The sequence below is a fragment of the Manis javanica genome, chromosome 2 (assembly GCF_040802235.1).
Source record: "Manis javanica isolate MJ-LG chromosome 2, MJ_LKY, whole genome shotgun sequence".
In the NCBI taxonomy this organism is placed as follows: Eukaryota; Metazoa; Chordata; class Mammalia; order Pholidota; family Manidae; genus Manis; species Manis javanica.
In genome coordinates, this window is record NC_133157.1 from 31,247,804 (window position 1) to 31,269,321 (window position 21,518).

General features: G+C 47.2%; 1 protein-coding gene across 2 annotated transcripts in view; it reads right to left on the minus strand.

Moving 5' to 3' along the window:
- Positions 1 to 299: 299 nt before the first annotated feature.
- Positions 300 to 21,518, minus strand: part of COL15A1 (collagen type XV alpha 1 chain) — a 98,249-nt gene continuing 77,030 nt past the window's right edge. For both annotated transcript variants that reach the window (XM_017659747.3, XM_017659748.3), the window contains 14 exons: positions 20,119 to 20,187; positions 19,957 to 19,998; positions 17,486 to 17,531; positions 15,235 to 15,315; positions 14,733 to 14,782; positions 14,538 to 14,639; positions 13,552 to 13,696; positions 10,064 to 10,128; positions 8,574 to 8,702; positions 8,372 to 8,431; positions 7,586 to 7,645; positions 3,716 to 3,901; positions 2,320 to 2,435; positions 300 to 1,383 (listed from right to left, as the gene is read on the minus strand). In XM_017659747.3, the coding sequence (XP_017515236.2) occupies positions 1,170 to 1,383; positions 2,320 to 2,435; positions 3,716 to 3,901; positions 7,586 to 7,645; positions 8,372 to 8,431; positions 8,574 to 8,702; positions 10,064 to 10,128; positions 13,552 to 13,696; positions 14,538 to 14,639; positions 14,733 to 14,782; positions 15,235 to 15,315; positions 17,486 to 17,531; positions 19,957 to 19,998; positions 20,119 to 20,187 (1,365 nt within the window). In that variant the 3' untranslated portion in view covers positions 300 to 1,169. The remainder of the gene's footprint in view (positions 1,384 to 2,319; positions 2,436 to 3,715; positions 3,902 to 7,585; positions 7,646 to 8,371; positions 8,432 to 8,573; positions 8,703 to 10,063; positions 10,129 to 13,551; positions 13,697 to 14,537; positions 14,640 to 14,732; positions 14,783 to 15,234; positions 15,316 to 17,485; positions 17,532 to 19,956; positions 19,999 to 20,118; positions 20,188 to 21,518) is intronic.

A 21,518-nucleotide genomic window follows, 5' to 3' on the forward strand; every position in this document is an offset into this window, starting at 1 on the left:
TATTATGCTTATTTTATCTCAACCTCTGGAGGGAAAAAGCCAGACTTGTCCAAAGTCATGTGTTGAGACATTCACAGTTCATCCTGTGTTACAGGCTCGGGTTCTTTGCCCACCCCATGCTGCCCCCACCATGTGGCACCAATAGGCAGGAGCAGGTGAGCATGATGGGAAAATCTTCCTGTTTTCAGATCATTTCCTGAGGCAACACAAGCAGGGTCAGCCAGCCCGCCCCAGGGCCACTTCCACATGGACGCTGGAGAATAAAGGAACTAGGGGAAAAAGTCAAACAGAAGAAAGCGCCTGGAAAAGATGGTTTTTATGTTCACTTACAATGGAAAAAAATCAAAGTACACAGCATGAAGATAAATGTGTCTCAGAAAATTCGTCCTTGTGAACCTGTCTGTTCAATTGTAGTTATAATTTGGGAGTTGCCAAATGGAAGTCATAAAATCCGGAGGGGGTGCAGGGAAGGGCCACCAAGAGAAAGGTAGTAATTATGTGCTATTTTTTTCTAGTTTCAGATAATTTGGAGTTTAAACTTTTCCAGCAAGTCAGAGTTACATAAACAGATGCCATACTAAAATATGATTGTGTAAAAATATAAAACTCCTAAAGCATGATGGCAATAATAGTTTAGGAAAAAAACATTAAAGTCTGGTAATATCATGAAATACAAATAGGATCATTTGAGCAGTTGTTTCTCTGTATGAACAGCAGTTGCAAATGATGGATGTATATTAAAGAACAAAGCATTTGGTCTGCACATAACTTAGAAAGCGGTAACATTTCTAAACACTGACTTCGTAAGAAAACATGAAGGACATCTTACACTCAACAATGGCTAAAAGGAGGAAAGTACTTTCTGAAGGATGCAGTGGGCAGAACGCCAAGGCCTCTGTTTTCAACTTGCTCTTAACCATGCCGGGACGTGTTCACACTGCGTGGGGGTTCCTGCAGAATCTAGCACCAATAAATGGATCAGATTTTATCTTTGATCTGAGTCCTTTATGTCTTCAGTTTTGAGTGTATTGAGGTATGTTTTCTTTGGTTGCTGTTGTGACGAATATGTAATAAAAAAAATAATATTTACAACATTTAAACATTTTAGATTTCAGTGTCAACTCTTCACATAAGAAAAACTGGAAAACTCTTTAACACTCATCAGGTCATTACTTCCTAGCGTCTGTCATGAAACTGTTTTCGATACACAGAACAACTAGCCTATTAGCACAGCTATATGCTTTCTGGTCCAGAATCTTCCCTGTGCTCAGTGGGGAGGCCAATCCTGTGACTGTCATGTCGGCGGTTCGCCACGCCTCACAGTACTTATCCACCAGCCGCACTCCATGGATGCTGGAGCCATGCCAAACGACCTTCTGGGGCCTAAAAAAGGAATTCTGTCATTACTTTTTGAAATGTCACTTCTTTGTGGCATCTGTGAACAAACTGACATAAATCTAGGGCATCAAGTCAAACTCCTGAGCCCTCCAAGGTCTGACTCCACATCTCCTCTCTATTCTCCTTGCCCTGTCCAGCCAGCTGGACATGCTCTATTCCAACCATATCCAGCTCGTACTTGTTTCCGAATTGCACTCTCTGCCCTGGTGAATCTGAGCCTTTGTTCATGAGGTTCCTTAGTCTGGAAGGGCCTCTCTATCATTTTCAAACCAGTGATTCCTTCTCACATTTCAAAGTCCATTACAAGAAGCCTTATTGATTCTCAACAACCGAAGCATGAGTATTTCCTCTGTGCTCCTGTCACTTTATCTGTTTCTCCATTTTATAACTATAATATTCTGTCAAACCATAGCCAGTCTGCCTGTCTTCCTCTGTAGACTGTGAGTGTTGTAAGCACAGGGGCTGTGTAGGTTTATCACTCTGCCTTCCTGGCCTGCCATCAGGCCTGGCATAGAGTAGACACTGCGGAAAGGTTTGCTGAATTTTTCTATTCTTAATAGTATTTAGTTTTCAGAGAATAATGGCAGAGCTCAGAGCACAGGGTTAAAAAGATCACCAAGAACAGCCTTCCCTCCCCTTATGAAGTGTCTACTGCATGCTGGATGTTCTCATACCCACAATTTTATTCTCACAAGAGCCCTATGGTATGGATATAAGGCAGCTGAGGCTCAGAGAGTGGACCTACCTTGCCCAAGGTCCCATGCTAAGGAACTGCACTCATGTTAAGGTCCCAGGGCCTTCAGCTGCTGCACTGAGGTTTTCTGCTGGCAACATCCCAGAGGGGCAACTGGTAAAAGCATCCCATGCCTCCTAAAACTATTTATCATACTATTTACTTCCAGGGCTTCCACCCCCACTCACCAAGAAGGATCTGTCATTACGTCTCGGCCATCAAAGGAGTATATTGGAACATGTGAATTGAACTGACCTCCATGGCCAGAAAAAATTGAGTCCCAATTATTAAAAAGTACTTGGCCCTGTGGAGACAAAAATGCCACATTAGAGTCATTATACCATTGGCCTGCAAATGGCCTTATTCATTCTTCAAGGTCCAGATGCCACCTCAAACCACAGCACCGGCCCCAATCCCTGAGCCTGGACAGAGTGGGAGCTCAGCAGATATTTGTGGTTTGATTTTATTAACTACCCTTGAATGCTTTTGATTTTACAGTCTTATTTCTTGAGGTAATTTCTTTTATTACATGTGTATAAAGGCTCCTCCCCATCAAAAGTATGTTTTAGGTCTTTATTAGTTATTCTGAAAACTTTTTCATATATACTGAGCTTTAAATTTGTGACAGGCCTTGTGCTGTTTACATTGTGGGTGACACGGAGCTGAATCTCCTATTCCTTTTCCTCAAGGAGCACATTCTAAGAATACAAACAATTTGAGTGAGTAAATATGGTGGGACAGAACCTTGGGAGAGGAGATGGAAAGTGCCAGGTCTGTGGTCAGGTTGGAACTTCAAGGTTCACACTGGAGTCCTGGAGTCACAGGGACCAAAGGGTCTCAAGGTGCCTTGGAGATTCCGTGAGAGGGCAGGATCCAGGACGTGTGAGCAGCTACAGAGCTGTCTCTCTGTAGGAGACTTGGCCACTGGCATCGTATCACTGAAGGGTCTATGAGGAGGCCCTGTCTTGTCAGTGAGTGGGGGACAGAAAAATATCTGCCAGGCTGGGCACTTAGACGTGCTGAGCACAGTGGACCAGGTGCGGGACAAAGTGGCCCTGCTCTGGGACCGGCGCTCGCCCGCTGTTCTCTGGTGCCACTTGGTCAGTGCCCAGTAGAAGGCATCCTCAGGTGGACCGAGAACCCCTGATGTGGGAGTCGAGGAAACTAATTCTCATTTTGTAGTGACTTCAAGCAAATTCTTTTCTCCCTCTAAGCCTCAGTTTTCTCATCTGAGACAAACTGAGAAAATAATAAGTCCCACTTTTATTGAAAATATCTATTAAGATAATGGATACAAAATATTTTGTAAACATTTAAAAAGCTATATCAACAAAAGAGGTTATAATTTTTCCTTCTGCCTGTCTGCTCCAAGAGTCATACCATCCAAACAGGAAGGGCCACTGTAAATGTAAGGAAACTGAGGTCCAGAGAAGCAAAGTGACCCACCCAAATCCACACAGCTAATCAGGGACAGGCTGGGCCTTGAACCAGTATATTTCTGATGATGTCAGCAAATGGCAACTACTTACAGTCTCTGTGGAGACCAAGGCCTTGGGAGGCAATGGGAACCATATTTATTTTTACCTTGAGGTTCACTATTGGAAGGCTGTATCTCTCTGCTTTCCTCACAATTGTGGAAAGATCTTGCAAATGCGAGGATAAGAATGCTCGGTAAGTGGACAACAGTCCTGCAGCCCTGGCCTGCTGGAAGCACTGAAAATCAGCTCGAATGTCCCCAGAAAACGGTGCATTCAGAGCAACCAAGTGCAGCTGAAAAAAGAAAGTGGGAGAAAAGACAGTGCAGTTAAGGAGTTAAAAGTAAACTCCAATCCCCCAAACTCTTCCACGTTCCTAATAGGATCCTAGACCTCTTGGGGTAGAAGCACGCTAGAGGTCATCTTATTCACCCTCTCCCTGAAACTGGCATTCCAGTCCCAGATGCAGTGCAGGAGAGCTCAGGTCTCTCTCCCAAAGCAACCTGTGTCGGCTCTCTGAACAGCTCTGAATGGTGGAAAGTTCTTCCATGTATGAGAAAAACAAAACAGAACCAAATACTTCAGAGATCTGAGGCCAGCCTGCAAGCCATTTGCTGGAGACCCCTGGGTCTGCCCCAGCTCAGTTTCCAGGAGGTTTTAAGCCAGCTTTGGCTCTGGATCCCAGAGGTACACCAAGCAATCTGCCTCCCATCCTTTCTTTTACCTCCTGAGTAGGGCTGGGGCTGATCAGGAGGGGCCAGAGGCATTGAAAGGAGAAGGTCAAGACATTACTTGCTCAGACTGCTGGGGTGGCCTAGTTTGGAAACTAAGGGTCATACAGTAATTCTAGCTTCACATTCCTGCCATCTTGGTCAGCAGCCCAGATAAAAGTCATTCCAGAGTCTGTTCTCTCCCCAAACCCACCCTTCTCTCCCAGCCCTTTCTGCTGTACCCTGTAGAATATATTACACAATCAGGAAGTCATCTCTGTCCACAATCTCACTTCAGCAGTAACTTTATCTCATCAGCATAGAGCTGGGGAGGGCTAGGGCAGGCCGTGGGCCCAGTCTCCAGGAGAGAAAAATGTGTTAAAATACCTGAAGCCAAAGGATAAGAAATGAGCCCCATGTGGTGAGGCAGGAGGTGGTCAGTGCCTCTCTCCCTGTCTCTGCATTGTGTCTCCCATCTGAATGTCCCCAGTGCCAAGTGTCACCATGCTGACGTTCTGCTTATCAACAGTCCAGCCAGTTGGGCATGGCTGGCCAGGAACTGCAATGTCCAGACTACACAAAGTCCTTGCATTTCACTGGATATTTTCTCCATTTCCCCATCCCTTGCCTTCCCTACACTGAAGAGGATAGACTCCAAGCTTGAGACCTCTCCCAGTTTCTTTATATTCATCCCTGGTTCTGCCTTTATCACTAGACTAGATGGAGGCCCCTGGTTGGGCACCTCCACCCCCGACCAGGAGGAGGGTCCCCTGTAGCCCTCTGAGGAGCAGCATTTCATGCTGGACATTCCCAGCCCTTAGGATGAGGAGGAGGCTTTGGCACACTGCCCACTCACGACCACTTCCAGCCCCACTTACAAATCCTAGCCCTCTGATCCCCTTGCCATGTGGCCATGCAGTCCCCCACCCTTCTTCCTCTCTCTCACATATCTGGAAACTATGGCCCCCGAGAGAAGGGGTCCTATGGCCTCACTACCCGCCAGCCAGTGTGCTTCTGGGGGCTACCCCTAAGGGCAGTGGTGAGAGGACGGCTTCCCCGTGCTAGGCGACACTAGGGACGCGGCAGCTGGGGGTTCAGAGCCTCCCTGCCATGCCTCTCCTTCCCCCCATCCCCACCTCTCCTCCTTTAAGGGGAAGCAGGAATGTCTGGAGTGATGGCTTTTTCTGAATGGCAGCACTGGGAGCTTTTGTGCTCTCATCTTTGTATTTCTCTAATTGGTAGAACATTTTAATAATGAGTATGAACATGTCTGTGAAGATGGTAACATTTCAACAATCAAATGTTAAGATGGTGATTTTTGTGGACAGTTGTAGTTTTAGTAAAATTATAGGTGATTTACTATTTTCTTCTCCATTCTTTTTATGCATTGTCCAAGTTTTCTACACCGAATACATATGACTTTAGAATTTACAAACTCCTACTTCAAGAGTACTTTAGCTGCTGCCCTAACTTCTTCCCTTCATAGCTAAGCTTCTTGAAGGCTTACTTATATTTGCCTTTTTCTCTTTCCTCACCCCCTTATTTCTTCTTCAACCGACTAGAATCTTCCTGGCATTCTCAATGCTCCAGGAAGGCTTTTCCTAGTTTCTAAATTTGAAGGACACCTTTTAGTTCTTTGGATGGGCCTCTTGGCAGCCTTGACACTTGACTTCTGCCTTGCTGGGCACCCTCTCCTCCTCGGTGGCTATGGCGTCTCAGTTCCCTCCTGCTGTTTCTTCCTTCGGTTCCCTTGGGTTGTTGCTCACAGTCCAATCTGCTTTCACTGTACAGACTCTCTCTTGGGGACCCTGCCACCCCCATCACAGTTTCTGTGGCTCGGCTGAAGACTCCCAGGTCTCTCCCCAGACCAGACCCACTGCAGGGCATCAGGCCTTCATCCCCTATTCCCTCCCGTAGTCTCTGCTCAGATTTGTAGATTCCTCAGATTCACTGTGCCCCAAATGAGCTACTGCTTGGTGAATGGCAGCACTACAGGCAACATGCCTCTTGTGTCTGCCAAGCCCATGCCTTGTTCTTTGAAACTGCCCCACAACACTGGCTAAAAAGGCCATTCAGGCTCATTCTCTTGGCTACTTTTCATTAGGTTGGCAGGGGCCAACTGGCCCAAGATGACCCATTCAGACAATCTCTTCCAAAACTCTGAACCGAGTCAGAGAATATTGGACTTTACACCTGTAAGATCACATAGAGTCAGAGTCAGGATCAGTGCCACGCCAACCCAAAGCTGCGTGCAAGCTTCATAGAGGTAAGTATGTCTCTGTGTTGAGGTGGGGGGTGGAGAGGAGGCAGGAAGGAAGACCCCTGCAGAAACTGGTCTGTAGAGATAGTGGAGCAGAATAATAGCAGGGACAGGGCTCTGCAAGCCCAGCCCATGATGTACAGGCACTTATCTGAACAAAATCTTCACTCACGCTAGTGAAGGAATAGAATGAGAGTTTCTAATTCCAGCAACAAAAATGACCCCTGGAAAGGAAGCTTTCACCATTCAGCCACTCAGGCAGAAACCTGGGCATCGTTCCTCACTGTCCCATAGCCACCCAAGGACCCCATTTGTCACTCCTGCCTCCTTAATTTCCCTCTAAGCTGCCCACTTTTCTGCAGGTTCAGTGCTGTGATCCCAGCTCATATAATACAGCAGCCACCTATCTCTGGGCCCCTGATCTTGTCCCTTCCAATCCATTCAGACACTTTAACCCAGGCCATTTCTGAAATGCCAATCTTATATACCCTTTTCTTGCTTAAGACCCTTCAGTAGCTCCCCATTGTCCACTGGAAGAAGTCAAAGTGCTTAGTTTGGCTTACAATCCCTTGATGACTTGTCTTACCCTCTGCAGACTTAACTTCTTTCTCTACCTTGAACTCTACTCCTTCAGCCAGACTGAAATACTGTGGAATTACAGAAATGGACAGCGCTTCCCCTTGCCATCCTCTGTTGCATATTCCCTCTGCCTGGAATGCCCATTCTCTTCCCCCCACCTGGCTCTCTCGTGCTCTCAATTGTCCTATAGGTCTTAGTTCAGAGCTCACCTCGTCTAAAGAAGGCAGACTTCTTTGACCTGCCTCACACCCCAGTACTGTGTCTGCCTCCCCCACACGACTTTGCACACTGACTTGTAATAAGCTATTTTTTTGTTCGCCTCTCTCCCTAGTCTACATGCATCTTAAGGAACTGTGTACCAAGCACAGGGTCTCACACACAGGAGACACACATTCGGCATTTGCAGAATAAATGCATGAATTGTACTTACTGCAGGCTTCTCATAACTGACACTTGAAATAGACATCAGTGGAGGCTGGGGCTGGTGCGGCTGTTAGTAAAAGAGGAAAACAAATGGTCCTGAATGTGCATTCAATCTGTTCTTCAGAGTGCATTGAGGAGCAAGTGCCATATTTCTTGAGAAGATACTTTAGTTTGTCACTGTGTTTGGGCCACTCTTAACTGCAAAGCACCTCATGCTTGAATGAAAAAAAAAAGACCCTCAGAAAGGGAGGGAACATTCTCAAGTCTTTAGGAAGAGCACTGAACCACGATGCAGAAAACCCATTTTTTAGAGCTGACCCATTCACTTAATAGAGCAGGTCACCTCTTCAGAGCTTCTGCTTCCTCAACTGCAAGTGGGGGATAGGACCTGCCTCAAAGGGTAGCTCAAGGGGTAAAACATGGGCAGTATAAGTTGCTTAAGTTCTTTTTGGACAAAGAAGTTTCAGGATGCCAAAAGTTAAAGGGTTCTTCTAGATTGCTTACGCCAACCATGATTTCACAGATGAATAACTGAGGCGGAGAAGGGAAGGCCCTGGCTTGGCAGGAGTCAGGTAGGACATGGGAATAGCACGTCTCCAGCATCTAGGTCCAGTTCTCCCTTCTCTCTACAGTGAGAACCTTCTGTTGGCACTTGGTAATTTCTAGCCTCCCATCAGATACTAAGCCATGCAGAGCTGGGTGTCCAGAGTTTGCAGAGCAGGTGCTGGATGCCAAGGGGGCCGGAAATGCTGATGAATGAAGGCGTGGGAAGTGAGGCTGGGAATGTACTCACATTGCTGGAAAGTGCAGGGGGTGGTGGGCTGTCAGCTGGAATAGGGATCAGTTCTCCCAGCTTTAAGGAAAACAGTAAATTAAAATGAAACATCAACTAGAAACTGCCAATTTTCAGCACAGAAAAATGGCATGTACATGAGTAGATTATTCTTTTCAGAGGGTATTTGGAGGCAGTTTGTTATGGGAAGTACAAGAATTACCTGTAATTTTTTCCAACCATCTCTGACACGAATGAAAAACTCAGTGCTGTCCCTCAGGTAGATGAATGTCCCTTCTATAACCAAATGCGCCTTCTGCAGCATGTCATCCATGTGGCTAAATGCTGTAACCTGTCAATTTTAAATTCCAAACACTGCAGTTATTATCAGAGTAGTGGCACAATTTGAAAAACTGACCTCTTTGTAAGTCAAATATGAGCCATCCCCTCATAGTCAATGAAAAGGCTTATTATGTCATAAAGAGATGTATAGTTTCACTGATAACCAAAGGACTTTCTTTTGAAAAAACATAAATTACCTTAGAACACCAATCTAAATTCTGATAAATAGAACAAGGAGATAATACTCTGTGAGTACAAAACATTTAAAAACTTCCATAAAAACCTGGCATTGAAGAGGCAACAGAATTGCTTTTGTTGGGTGTTGGTATTAGCAGAGATATCAGTAACTTTTGCCACTTCTGCTTTTGTGAGCTGCTCCGTGGCACTGACATCATTAAATGGGTTATCTCATGCTGCTCCTTAAAGAGTTTCAAATTTGTTTGCATTTGGAATAAGAAACGTAGGCAAGTGTGCAATTATTTAGGTCTTGAATTTTGTGTGTCTAGCTGGGTAGTTGCAATATTACATACATGACAGAAAATGAGGGTCTGTAATTTCTCTGTCTAGAAAACTGCCAAAGGTTCAACAGCTATTTTGGTACATCCATTCAGCAAACATAAAAGCTGCAAAAATCTATTGACAAGCATCAAGTCTCAAAGAAATATCATCCAAGAGACCTTTTGTTTTTCATTTCAACTGAGAAAATTCATAAAAAATTAATTTTCACCTAGCCTTGAAGATAATGACTTTGTGCATCAAAATGGCTTAGAAACCCCCTGCCCAAAGGCACCAAATATCAAAATTCCATCATTTGCTGGACAGTTCTTTCTTTTGGCAGCCGAATTTTCCAACTAAAATCCAGTGAAAAACAAAAAGCATTCTTAAGACTCTTGACACCCTACATCCTCCTGACAAAGAGGTGTTTGTCTCTCTGCACATGATAATAATCTGTGTGTGCTGTATCCTGCTACAATGACTGGTAGGGTAACCAGTGCACAAGAGAGACATCCTTTGGCAGAACAGAGAAGGCTGAATTATCCAGGGTAAGTCTGACCAGCACAGGGCATGCTGTACTATTGTTTACAGTCTTGTGCTTATGTTTTTCCATGAAAGATAATTGGTTCTTGTTACAATCCAGTCAATTAAGGATTAGAAGGGTGGAATTTAAATCAAATGATTTTGCATTCTGTATTTTTTACTGAATTAGTCATGTGAAGAGAGACTAAATACCCTCTGAGGAATTGCACCAATTCTATTGTCACGGAGGACTGACTCCAACGTAAAAGGTATGCCAGCCTCTTAACCCTGCAGCTGAAGTTCTCAGTAAACCCACCTGAAACAGAAAGATGGGTACACACTGATAATACTGACCAGGTTTCTGGATCCTGGAAGCCCTGGCTGTCCTGGAGGGCCGGGTGGGCCTGGAAGGGCCACGGCTAAGACAAAGAAGAAAAGAGAGGTTACGGAAAAGCACCCTCAGAAAAATGCCTCGGAGGTCAGCTGGGCCCTGAAGAGAGCCTTCACAGCCCCCTCACGGTGCAGCAAGGTGCCCTGCAGCTGCATCTTGCAAGCTCTGGGCCCCGCACATGACTTAGCCACGGCGACTGGCCTGGGGAGCAGCTGGGATCCGTGATGAAGCCCCAGAGGAACCCATGTCTAGGACTTTTTCAGTTTTTGTAAGTGATTAAATTCCTCTTGTTCTGTTGTTTGAACAGAATTCAGTCTGAAGTGAGTTTTCTGTCATTGCATACAAAAATGTCCTAATACAACTTACTTCATCCAAGAGATAAGCAGGAACCACTGAACAGAGGAAGCAGCCTAAAAAGGAGAAAGAGAAGGTGCCTGGTGGCAGAAGGAGGGCAAGGCAGTACAATGCCAGGAGCCTTGGCGCCAGGAGACGTGGGCTCAAGTCCCTGTTTGTTGGTTCTCAGCTGTGTGGTCTTGGGGAAACAACAAGCTCTCTGAACCTCAGTTTCCTCCATCTGTGAAATGTAAGCAGCCATTTCTTCCCCACTGAGCTGTGGGGAGAACTAAGAGATACACTAGCAATGTGCTTTGCAAGTTGTATAGCATTCAGTCTGAGGTTTGCAGCTTTTGAAGAGTCCTAGTACCCTCTTCCCTAGAAAAATGCATGTGTGTGTATGCACACACATCCACACAATTCCACAGAAAATGTCAGTCGGTGACAGTTCCCTGAGGCACATCCTTGAATTCTCTAGGGGTTTATGGCTCCCCACTGAAAAGCTCTCATTTTAGGCAAACACGAACAAGTATTATTAGGTCCAGTGCTTTGCTCTCCTACCTCTCTGATTCCCTGTCCCCCACAAAAACTGCAAACCCCTTGGCAGAGTTGAGGGTTTTTTTACAGGTCCCAGTAAAATTATTGCATGAGATTTTGTAAGTGTGTAACCCCATCACAGGACCTGAGAAGCCACACACAGGTGGTGAATGTCTGGTGAAGAGAGGGCCAGAGGACTTGGATTTGGACCCCAGCCATGCCTCTTCCTAGTATCTTTGACCTTGAGCAAGTAAGTTTCTTAATCTCTCTGAGATTCAACATCTTTCTTCATGAAATGAGTTTTATAGTAGTATCCATTTCATCTTCCTCCCAGGGTTGCTATGAAGATTACATGAGACAATGGATGTGAGCGTGTTTTGTGAACTGAACTGCTATATATTCTATGAGGGGCAATCCTTATGTCACGGAACAAGGCATCCTGGGGCCTGGAGTGCAGGCCTACTATGGAGAGCAGAGTCTCTACCTCCTGTCCTCACTGTAATGTCCCTCCACCTCTTGCAATTCCTATGCGTCCCTCAAGGTTGCATGATTACATCCCCCAGCACTTTCCTTCTGTGGAAGATGAGTATTCTCACCTTCTCCTCAGATCTTTCCCTTCATTTCTGGACCATATGGGGTCCAGAAGGAGCTGCCGTGTACTCATGTGATCCCACCTCCTGGCTGCAGGAGACTGGCCCAAGGTTGGGATCTGGCCCAAGACAGGTCAATCAGAATCCTTCCCTAGGATCTTCCCACCCCAGATTTTTCAAACTAAAACCAAGAAAGTAGGCCAAGATTTCTAGCTGACAGTGGAAGTTCTTGGTTTTCAGAGGATGTGGTCTGTGGTGAGCAGCAGGAAGCTGGCATACAGAGAGAAGCTGAGACAAGAGATGGCTGGAGATGCCCAGAAGGGGTTGAGTCCTGGTTCTGCCTGTACCTGAGGTCCCACTGCATGTCTGCCCCTCCCACAAATTTATTATTCACCTCCTCCTTTATAATCCAATAAAATTCCCTTTTTGCTTGAGCTAATTTCAGTTATGCTTCTGTCACTTGTAGCCAAAGATTCAAGACTAAGTCAAAGTCTCAGTCGCAAAGCCACCCCCTGTGTAAGTTCTCCCTGAGGCCTTAGACACTGGAGGGCTCTTCTCAGGTATGCACCCACTACACCTGGCTCATGACAATTCAGACAACGAACAATGATGCATTCATGCCGGTATTGCTGCTATTAGTATTTTGCACTATGGGCATAGTGGGAAGAACTCAGAGCTGGGTCCTAATCCTGTTGGTGCCACTCCTTAGCTGTGTGACCTTGGAAAGTTTCCTAAACATCTCTTGGTCTTGCTTCCCTCATCTGTAAAATGGGGATAGTAATACTTTCCTTGAAGAGCTTTCTGATAATTCAATAAAATAATGTAGTAGAGTGACTAGCAGAGCAGCTGACACTTGATGAATGTTCAATAAACAGAGATTTTTTTTCTTCTATTATACCTCTTTTTCATGTGAGGAAGTGAGGTACCAAGGAGTGAAGAGGTTTTTACATAGAAAGATAGAATCAATGCTGGTCCTCAAGTCCCCTAAGGCCCAGGCAGCAAGAGAGTAGCCCAGCACATTCCACTCACACAAGCAGAGTCTTTAGGGAACATGATTAGTCTTTAGGGAAATGCAATCAAACCACCATAAGATATCACTTCACATGAATGAATGATGACTAGACTAAAGGAGATGTAACAATAAAATAGATATTATAATAATAACAAGTGTTGGGGAAAATAAGGGGAACTTGGAACCTCTGTACATTGCTGGTGGGAATGCAAAATAGTGCAGCCACTTTGGAAAACAGTTCGGTTGTTCCTCAGAGAGTTAAACATAGGGTAACCAAATTTTACCCATCAATTCCACTCCTAGGTATATACCCAAGAAGCCATGTATTCACACAAAAACTTGAACAAAAGTGTTCAGAGCAGCATTATTCATAATAGCCAAAGAGTAGAAGCAACCCAATGTTCATCAGTTTATGAATGGATAAACAAAATGGAGTATGAGGCCACATAATGAAATATAACGTGACTATAAAAAGAATGAAGTCATGACACATGCATGGATGATCTTTGAAAACATTATGCTAAGTGAAAGAAGCCAGTCATGAAAGGCCACATATTATATGATTCCATTTCTACAAAATGTCCAGAATAGGCAAATCTATAGACACAGAAAGTAGGTCACTGGTTGCCATGGTCTGGCGGGGAGGGAGAGAAAGAGTAGTGACTACTAATTGGTTTAAGGTTTCTTTTTGAGGTGATGAAATTTTCCTTTTGAGGTGATGAAATGTTCTGGAATTAGAGAGAGGAGATGGCTGCACAGCCTTGGGAATATATAAAAACCACTGAATCATACATTTTAAGCGGATGAATTTTATGGCATATGAATTATATCTCAGTTTTAAATGAGAAAAGAAAGAAACTCCAACCAGGAAACAGCCCTCTATCAAACAGTGTGGTTCTGACACGCCTCCCAGATATGGTGTGACCTTGAGCACAACAACAGGGTCAGCCTAAATGAGGGCACCACCCACAGTACTAACCTGCTCCTAGGATAGCTGGAGGTCCTGGTGGCCCTGGGGGTCCTGGCGGCCCAGGGGAGCCAGGTCTTCCAAAGCCAGGCGGCCCAGGCAGGCCAGGAGCACCCGGAGGTCCCTGGGGCCCGACGACAGTTGCCCCTTTCTGGCCCTGTCAAGGCAAGGGCACGGTAGAGAGAAGGGCAACAGTGGAGAGAAAGCATCATCAGTACTAGGAGTCCCACCTACTCTTTTTATGAGGTCATTTGTATGAAGGTAATAGATACAAGCTATCATTATCATTATCCTCAATCCTGGGCATAGCTCAGGAGGCATAAGATCCAAACAGCAGCAGCCAAGGCACTATGTTAAATGACGCTACAGGGAACCCCAGAGAGCTCCAGGGTGAGAAGGACCCAGACTTCACATTTCACAGATGAAGAAACTGAGGCCTAGAGAGAGGACAGGGTCTCACAGCACATCAGCAGCAGAGCTGGAAGCAGAACCCTGGTCTCATGGCTTTGCCGGCTCTACCCTCATGGTGAACTCTGATCCCTGAGGGTCATGATCTGCTCACAATCTCATTGGAGGCATAGCTTGAATTTCTTATGTGACTTGGAGATACTTGTCATCCTAAAAGACCAAGCCTATCTAGGCGTCCTTCTTCAGTGAAATTTCAGAAGAATCAAATAGCCCTTCTAAAAATATCTCCCTTTCTTTCCATTCTGCCTCCATTATCCAATGTGTTCAACATTGATAACTCTGTGCTGTGTGAATTTTCCATCATTGGCATGGGTGAGGCTGTGTGGTTGGCAACCTGGGAGTTACCTGAACGCGTATGGCCTTGGCCAGCAATCTTTCCTCCGTGGGCCCCCACTGGTAAGTTAGTATGGGGAGAGGGGCCGACACACTCCTGCCTCCAGCTTGTGGTGCTGTGACTGACCCTTGACAGGGGGGCTTCAGGGAAAGGTGTGACTCATGGAGGAAGACACCACAGAGGGCCCACTACTCACAACCAGGCCTGGACTTCCTGGCGGGCCTGGAGGCCCTGATTCAGAGAAGTCACTGTAGGAGTCTCCTTTTCCTCCCTTGATCCCCCGGTCTCCATTCTCCCCCTGGAAGCACAGAACAATCAGTAAGAGTAGGATCAGCCAGTCCCTGACATATGCTCAAGAACTTGGCCAAATGTTTGGTAGAAAAATACTTACCTTCAGGCTGCTCAGAATATGTCTCAGGTAAGCTGGATCCACTGGAGGGCCTGAAAAAGAAATGTTTTGTAAAATTCATGTAAAATTCATTTTGTAAAAAAAAATAATAATCTCAGAAATTAAAAAATAAGTCTCCCAATTGGCAGCCATGATTACTTCCTAGTGGAGGTGACCCCTCATTGCCTTAGCCACCGGAGTGGACACTGGGCTTAGAGGCAGAAATAAATGCTAGTCTGGGCCTTGCAACCCAGTCACTGTGGGATCCTGGGCATGTCCCTGACCCTCTTTGGGCCTCATTGTGCATATGAAGCAGGCATGTTGGAACTTCTGGTCTCTCTTAATGATGGTCTATCTTGGACCCCGGTCACCCATGACTGGGTCTCTCTAGAATTCCGCGGAGCCTGTAGTCAGGGTGGTAATGTAAATAGTCTTACTTTCTGGCTCAGTTGGATTTCTCAGGAACCAATCTCAAAGGCAAGATCCAGAGCAAAAATTGGAATACCTGGTGGTCCCTGGGCCCCCTGGTCGCCTTTTTCTCCTTTTGAGCCAGGAAGACCCCAAGATCCTTTCTCTCCTTTAACACCTGCCACCAAAAACACACACATTTTTAAAAAAGGTAGTGGAAAATCACCTTCATTCTACAGAAAATATTTTTGAGACATGTTTTCAAACTGAGCCTCTTTAGCAAAGGCCACTCAACAAACAAAGGCCTATTGAGGGTATACAATCCTTTGCTAAATGATGGGAAGACAGAGGTAGGTGCATCAGACACAGTTCCTGACCTTGACAAGTTCGGCCTCCTTGAGGAGACAGAAGCAGCAAAGGGTAACAGGAGGGAGGACGGAATAAGTGGTATCCTTAAGGTACCAGCCGTGTATTCTGGGATCCCAGCAGAGAGTACAACTAACTCTCTCCTGGACAGCTTCACACACAGCTTGAGGCTCACCAGCACGTCAAGCGTCCAGTCCCATCTCATCTACACCTGTGCAGCATGGTAGTGTAAGGGGAGGGGAGGAATCTCCCGGGAGTGCCCATGGAGGACAGCTGAAGGTGATAAGCATTCCACTTAATGTTGTAAGAATGCCAGTGTGCAACTGCCCACTGCCCCACAGGACTTGTGACCAGCTCTGTTTCTGCAGAACTGGTTATAGCCACCCTCTCTGGCCATGGAGGGAACCGCTGGGAGCTCAGCATTCCCCTCTGGGAAAGGAAGTGATCTACTTTCCACCTTGACAGATGGGTGGGATGGGGTGGGGGCATTAGATGTTTGAATTTCTGGTTTCCAAGAGGTGAGAGGCCAATGCTGATGAACCTACAGATGGGGGCACATGGCACAGATGAGGTCTGGGGGCTCAGGCTTCCCCAGCATTGTGGGGTGGCGGGGAAAGAATGTGAGAATCAGAGGCATGGCACCACCAGCTGGGGGTCAGCAGCAGATAGTACCTGTCAAGGCCTCCCTGATGCTGGGAGCTGCCTGAGACAGGAGTGACAGGGGGCCACAGGGCCTCCACCCACCGACGAGAACAGGACACTGAGCTCATCACCACTGACTGGCTGCCCACCTGAGGGAGCAGAAATAACAACCCACAAATAGGTGGGAGGGCAGCAGGCTCACCAAGGGCTGCCACGTCCAGGAAGATCTGCTCCCTCCCTTCCTACAGAGGGCTTCTGCAGGGAAGGGGCCCCCTGAGGACCTGAGAAAGCAAAGCCAGCTGTACCTCCACATCCAGCTCCACTCCCTCTCCCCCAGGGCCCACCTTGCATCAGAAGGAAGGGAGAGCCTTGAATTGGATCTGAGCATAACATGTGAAAACAGCCTGGACACTGTACCAAAAGTGACAGAGAAACTGTGGGGCCAGATACCATTACATGGAAGACACCATGGTGGGCCTAGGGTGATGGGGCCAAGCCGGAGGTCAGTATTGACAAAAGTAGACCTTCCCCTGTTTAAACTGTAACTGTTCAGACTTCTCAATCAAAAGTGGGGACAAATGGTGTGATGGTGTGTGGAGACAGGGCACTAGAGTGACTGCTCCCCTGCAGGCTCCTGTCTCCTGGCCTGTGCCCCTCTGATGTGGGGTAGATAAGCTCCTACAAGCCAAGAACATGCTGACATTCACTAATCAAACACTCAGAGCCAGCACTTCTCGCACTTTCTCACGTATGCACCTCAGAGGGGAACTTGTTCAATGCAGGTTCTGATTTAGCAGGTCTGCTGGGTGTGGGGCACCTGAGATTCTGCATTTCTAACAAGCTTCCAGGAGATGCGGATGGCTGCTGGTCCAAGAGCGCTTTGAAGCAAAGGTCTCCTGAGCTCCCATGGCCCTTCCCTGTATTAGCTTTTGGTACATTATATTATAATGATTTTTAAAAATAGTTTCACCTAACAGTCGAAGGGCCTGGATGGCAGGACCAGCACGGGAATCATCTGCCTCAGCCCAGTGCTTGGGAGAGCATCAGGCAGGGGGATGGTGTCAATGGATGCTTTATGAACAAAGTAACAAATGAATAGACATACGGCATGCTTCCTGCTAGCTAGGAGGCTCAGCCAAGACAGACGGGTGACAAAAGCAAAGAGAGACATCCAGTCCCACAGCCTTGGCTCAGTGACCCCCACTCCCACCACACGCGGTCTGGTCCTCCTGGCCACCTGGTTTGTGCTTAGCACTGGACAGATGGAAACCACCTTCTGCAGAGCTACACAGGTCCCAGAAATGTCCCAGAGAAACATAAGATGAACATGGAGTGTGTACCATGAAAGGTGATGAGCTCTGAATTCCCAGGATGAGTGGTACCAAGCTGGGGAAAGAGAAAAGCAAGGTCATTCGCTGCAAACCCTGTCCTGGTGTTTGCATGCACATGTAACCACTGTCGCCTGTCCGGGGGGGGGGCGGTATGTGACAGGAGGGGCAAGGACATGGAGTCAGGCCTGACTTTGGCTCTGAAGCCCCCGAAGCCCTGAGCCCCCCAGCAGCTCCCAGTACACAGGCATCCTAGGCCTTCAGCTGGGGCCCATCACGTAGCTGGGCTGGGGTGAGACCAGAGGGAAAGTCCAAAACTTTAAGTCAACAAACTGTGGCAGTGCTGTTTGACCAACTGTGAGCATTCTGGGCCTTCTTTCTTATCAATTAGGATTGTTCATGTGAGGGGTCAAGCGTTTGAACACATGATGTGCCCGGCTGCGAAGCTGGGCCAGCCGTTAGCTCTGCTACTGTATGTAGTTAAGGATGGGCCTAACCAACAGGAGCTGGGGACAGTGGTGATTAACAAAGGGGTTCTCATTAGGTCAGGAGGGCTCTTCTGGACTCCCCATCAAGTGCCAGGGATCTGGAGTCCAAACTATTCTAGATAATATTCCTTCCCTGTGTTTCTTCATCTATTAAAACAGAGCTTCCTGTGTCCCTGCTTTTAGTAGCTCACCTTCACCCATTTCCAGCTGACATGGGATCAAAATGATCCCTCTGGCACCAGGGTACTCTATGCTTTTGAGTGGAGGCTCATAAGCTGCTTAGGGGTCACCGGGAGGGGTGAGGGGAAGGGAATCTTCCAGGGAAGACATTTCTAAGGTAAGTGTGATGGCTGCAGTGTCAAGCTGATGTCCTGCAGCTCTGCTAACAAAGTCCATCCACTCCAGGTGTGAGCTGTAAATTGTTGTGTCAGACAGGGGCTGAAATTGGAAGGGGCATGTGACATGCTACTTGTCAGGGGAAGCATTTCTTTTTCTTGTCCATTTTGAGAGCTGGTCAAGAGATCCCCATGCCCCAGCCCCTCGGTATCCAGCCGGGCAACGTGAAATCAGAAGCTCATCAAAAATGGTCTGAGCTCATCTTTGGCTTCTTTAAGTAAACTCATGGCCCCCAAAGGACCAGGTTACTACAAAGGGTCCCGGTGCAGGTTGCAGTAAGTACAGCAACATTTTTACGACAGATATTTGTCAAGTGACGTCCCAGGGTGGGCCTACTGGAAGCCCGAAATCATATTAGTGGGGCAGGGCTTCGGGTACTAAGCCATGGCAGAGCCAGCAGCCAGCCCTTTGCCTCTGGGCTGCAGTCTCCCCTCCCACGTGAGGAGGAGGTGAGATACAGCCGTCTCTCAGAAGGGTCCCTCTAGCACTTGTGTCTTATGTTCCCCTGCAGGCCACTGCAGTACGCATGACCTGGGTTGCCTCTGTCCTCATGTGGATCTGGGAACCAGCAGACCCCTCGGTCACCTTACATAGGCGGGTCCTTTCCTCTGTTTCTGGACCCTGGGTTGCAGACTTGGGCGACTCAGTGTTCAGACAGGGACAGCATCTAGGCAAACACTCAGCCACGTGGCATCACTGGAAACCCTAGACCCAAGCCGCATCACTACACCCAACAGGCATCAATTATGAGTCCACTTCAAGAAATCTTTCTAAATTGTAATTTGCAAAGTCCTGAGAACAGAGGCCACGCCTGTCTAGTTCTCCCCAGTGTCCCAGGGCCTAGCAAAGTACCTGGCACTCAGTAAGTACCCAGTAAGTATTTGTTGGCTGTATGAGAGAATGTCCGTGTACAGGGAGAGGCCCACCCTCCCTGGGTTCCAGGACTCTGCCAACACATGTGAGGCCTCAGGGATGGTGCCACTGACTGGATGGGCGACTGTGCACATGCCTGGCCTCTCGGGGCCCAGTGCCTGTACCTGCTGCCTGGTGGTAAGGGGACTTGGGTGATGGTTCCAGCTCCGTCAGCCCTTTTACCTTGGACAAGTCAGCGAGCTAGTCTGAGTCACAGTCCATTCCCGCATTACAAAAGGGGAGTGAGAATTCCTGCCTTGCAGGGTTCTGCACTTTGCAGTACAACTGGGAAAGGACAGCAAAAGTTAGTCCCAAACTCCCAAAGCAAAAAGCACTGGCTGGAATTGCTTTTTCTTCTTATCTATAGTTTTAAGGAGCCCATTTTCCCGCTTACTATACTGCTCCAAGCACAAAGCTAATGAGGTTACAATAACAAAGCACTGCTTCTTTGACTGTGTTAAAAAAACACTGACAACACATGCAACCTTAGAGGATCCAGAATGCTTCATGGCCACAGTCTGTTATCTAGAAGCTTATAGTCATTTAAGGGTCTCTATGTAGGTGATAGAAGACATCAAAGAGAACACTAATGGATAGAAGGAGCTCAAGACTAGGACTGATCACCTTCTCTGAGTTGCTTTCTATATGAAAGCCTGCTCTTTGAGGCAGTGAATAGATGCTACTTACTGGTGTTTTGCAGTGTGGCCGGGCTGGTATTGGAAAGACAGCCTGTGGGAAGTGAAAACAAGAGAAGTGAGGCCATCAGGACATCTGACTCCAGCTCAGGCCAGTCTGGGCTCCTTGCCAGCTCCCCCAGAGAGGTCCCCACCACGCCCCTGCCCCACTTACTCCCTTGATGTTAACCACAGCTCCAGGTGGTCCAGGAGGGCCTGGAGGACCAGGTAAACCAGGTGGGCCCTGAAGGAAGAAAGAAAAGACCGTTCCTGAGTTCAGGTTGTTGAGAGTGCAGAGGGAACTGTGATACTCTCCTCAGGGTTTGGGGACACAATGAGGAAAGGAGGGTCCTCTAAGCCAAGTAACTTCTCCCATAAGTAGGCTAGTCCCTTCTGAAGAGCACATCTGTGACCTCATCACATCTACACAATGACCCATGGGGGAGACATCAGAATAGGAAGTATTATCCTGGTTTACAGATGGAGATAACAAGGCCCAGAGAAGGGAATGGGCTGCTCAAGGCCGAACAGCAACTTATGGCAGAGCTGAGATTGAACCCAGATTCTGACTCCCTGAGCAGCACTCAGCCAATAGTAAGCCCACTGCCTCTCTAACAGGACATCCCTGCTATGGAGGGACAGGGTGGTGGGGGGTTCCTCATGTGATATGGTATCTGGGAGAGTGCCTCATAAATGCAAAAGTGAATGCAAAAATCTTGCTAGACAGAGTCATGTCAAAGTGAGGTCAGCCTGACCTTAATAATGAGATCAAGCAATGCAATGTTTTCTCCTCCAAACCTGGATACCAAGCAGGATCTTGCAGTAGGAGGGGGAGGCTCTGGCCTGCTTGGAAGCTGTATCGATCATCCTAAGTGAAGGCATCAGTCTCTGCCTCCCCAGTAGCCTCAGTGGGCTTCATGAGTGTGAGTCAGTCCCTCAGGGCTACATTTCTGGATTTCCTAGTACCAAGTGGGAACAGTGTGGCACAAACAAGCAGCAAGAGGCTGAGAGCTGCACTTGCATCTTAGCTTGGTGCTCTTTAACTGGGTGACCTTCAGTGGGTCATGTAACTTCTCTAGGCCCCAGTTCCTTCTTGTGAAAAACAAAAACCCCATAGAGTGTCTCTCAGAACAGTTATTATCAAGACTGAGATGCTGTCCTTAAGAGCACTTTGAAGACCATCTGGCAAACAGTAGGTGTTTAATAAATAGTGGCTTCCTTATTCTAGACTCCAGACCCTAGTGATGCCCCCGGTGCCTGCCATCCTGGGAGGCCCTATGTAAGCAGCTGACTACCTTTGGTAATCACTCAAATGTGAACTGAGCCCCTAGTGAGGCGTGAAATCCCTGGGCCTGGGTAACAGAGGAAGATGGATATGATTCTAGAGTCAGAAGACTTGGGATCTGAAACAGATTCTCCGAGTGTGCCCAGATTGCTTTCTCCCTGTCCCTCTGGGGCCTGGACAAGGAAGTTTATACTCCACTAAGGTGCTTTCAGTAGCAGGGACCCTCCTGAGAGTGAGTAGATGACAGGGCTGGGCTGGAGGATCTTTGGACACTGCAATGGAGGAAGAAA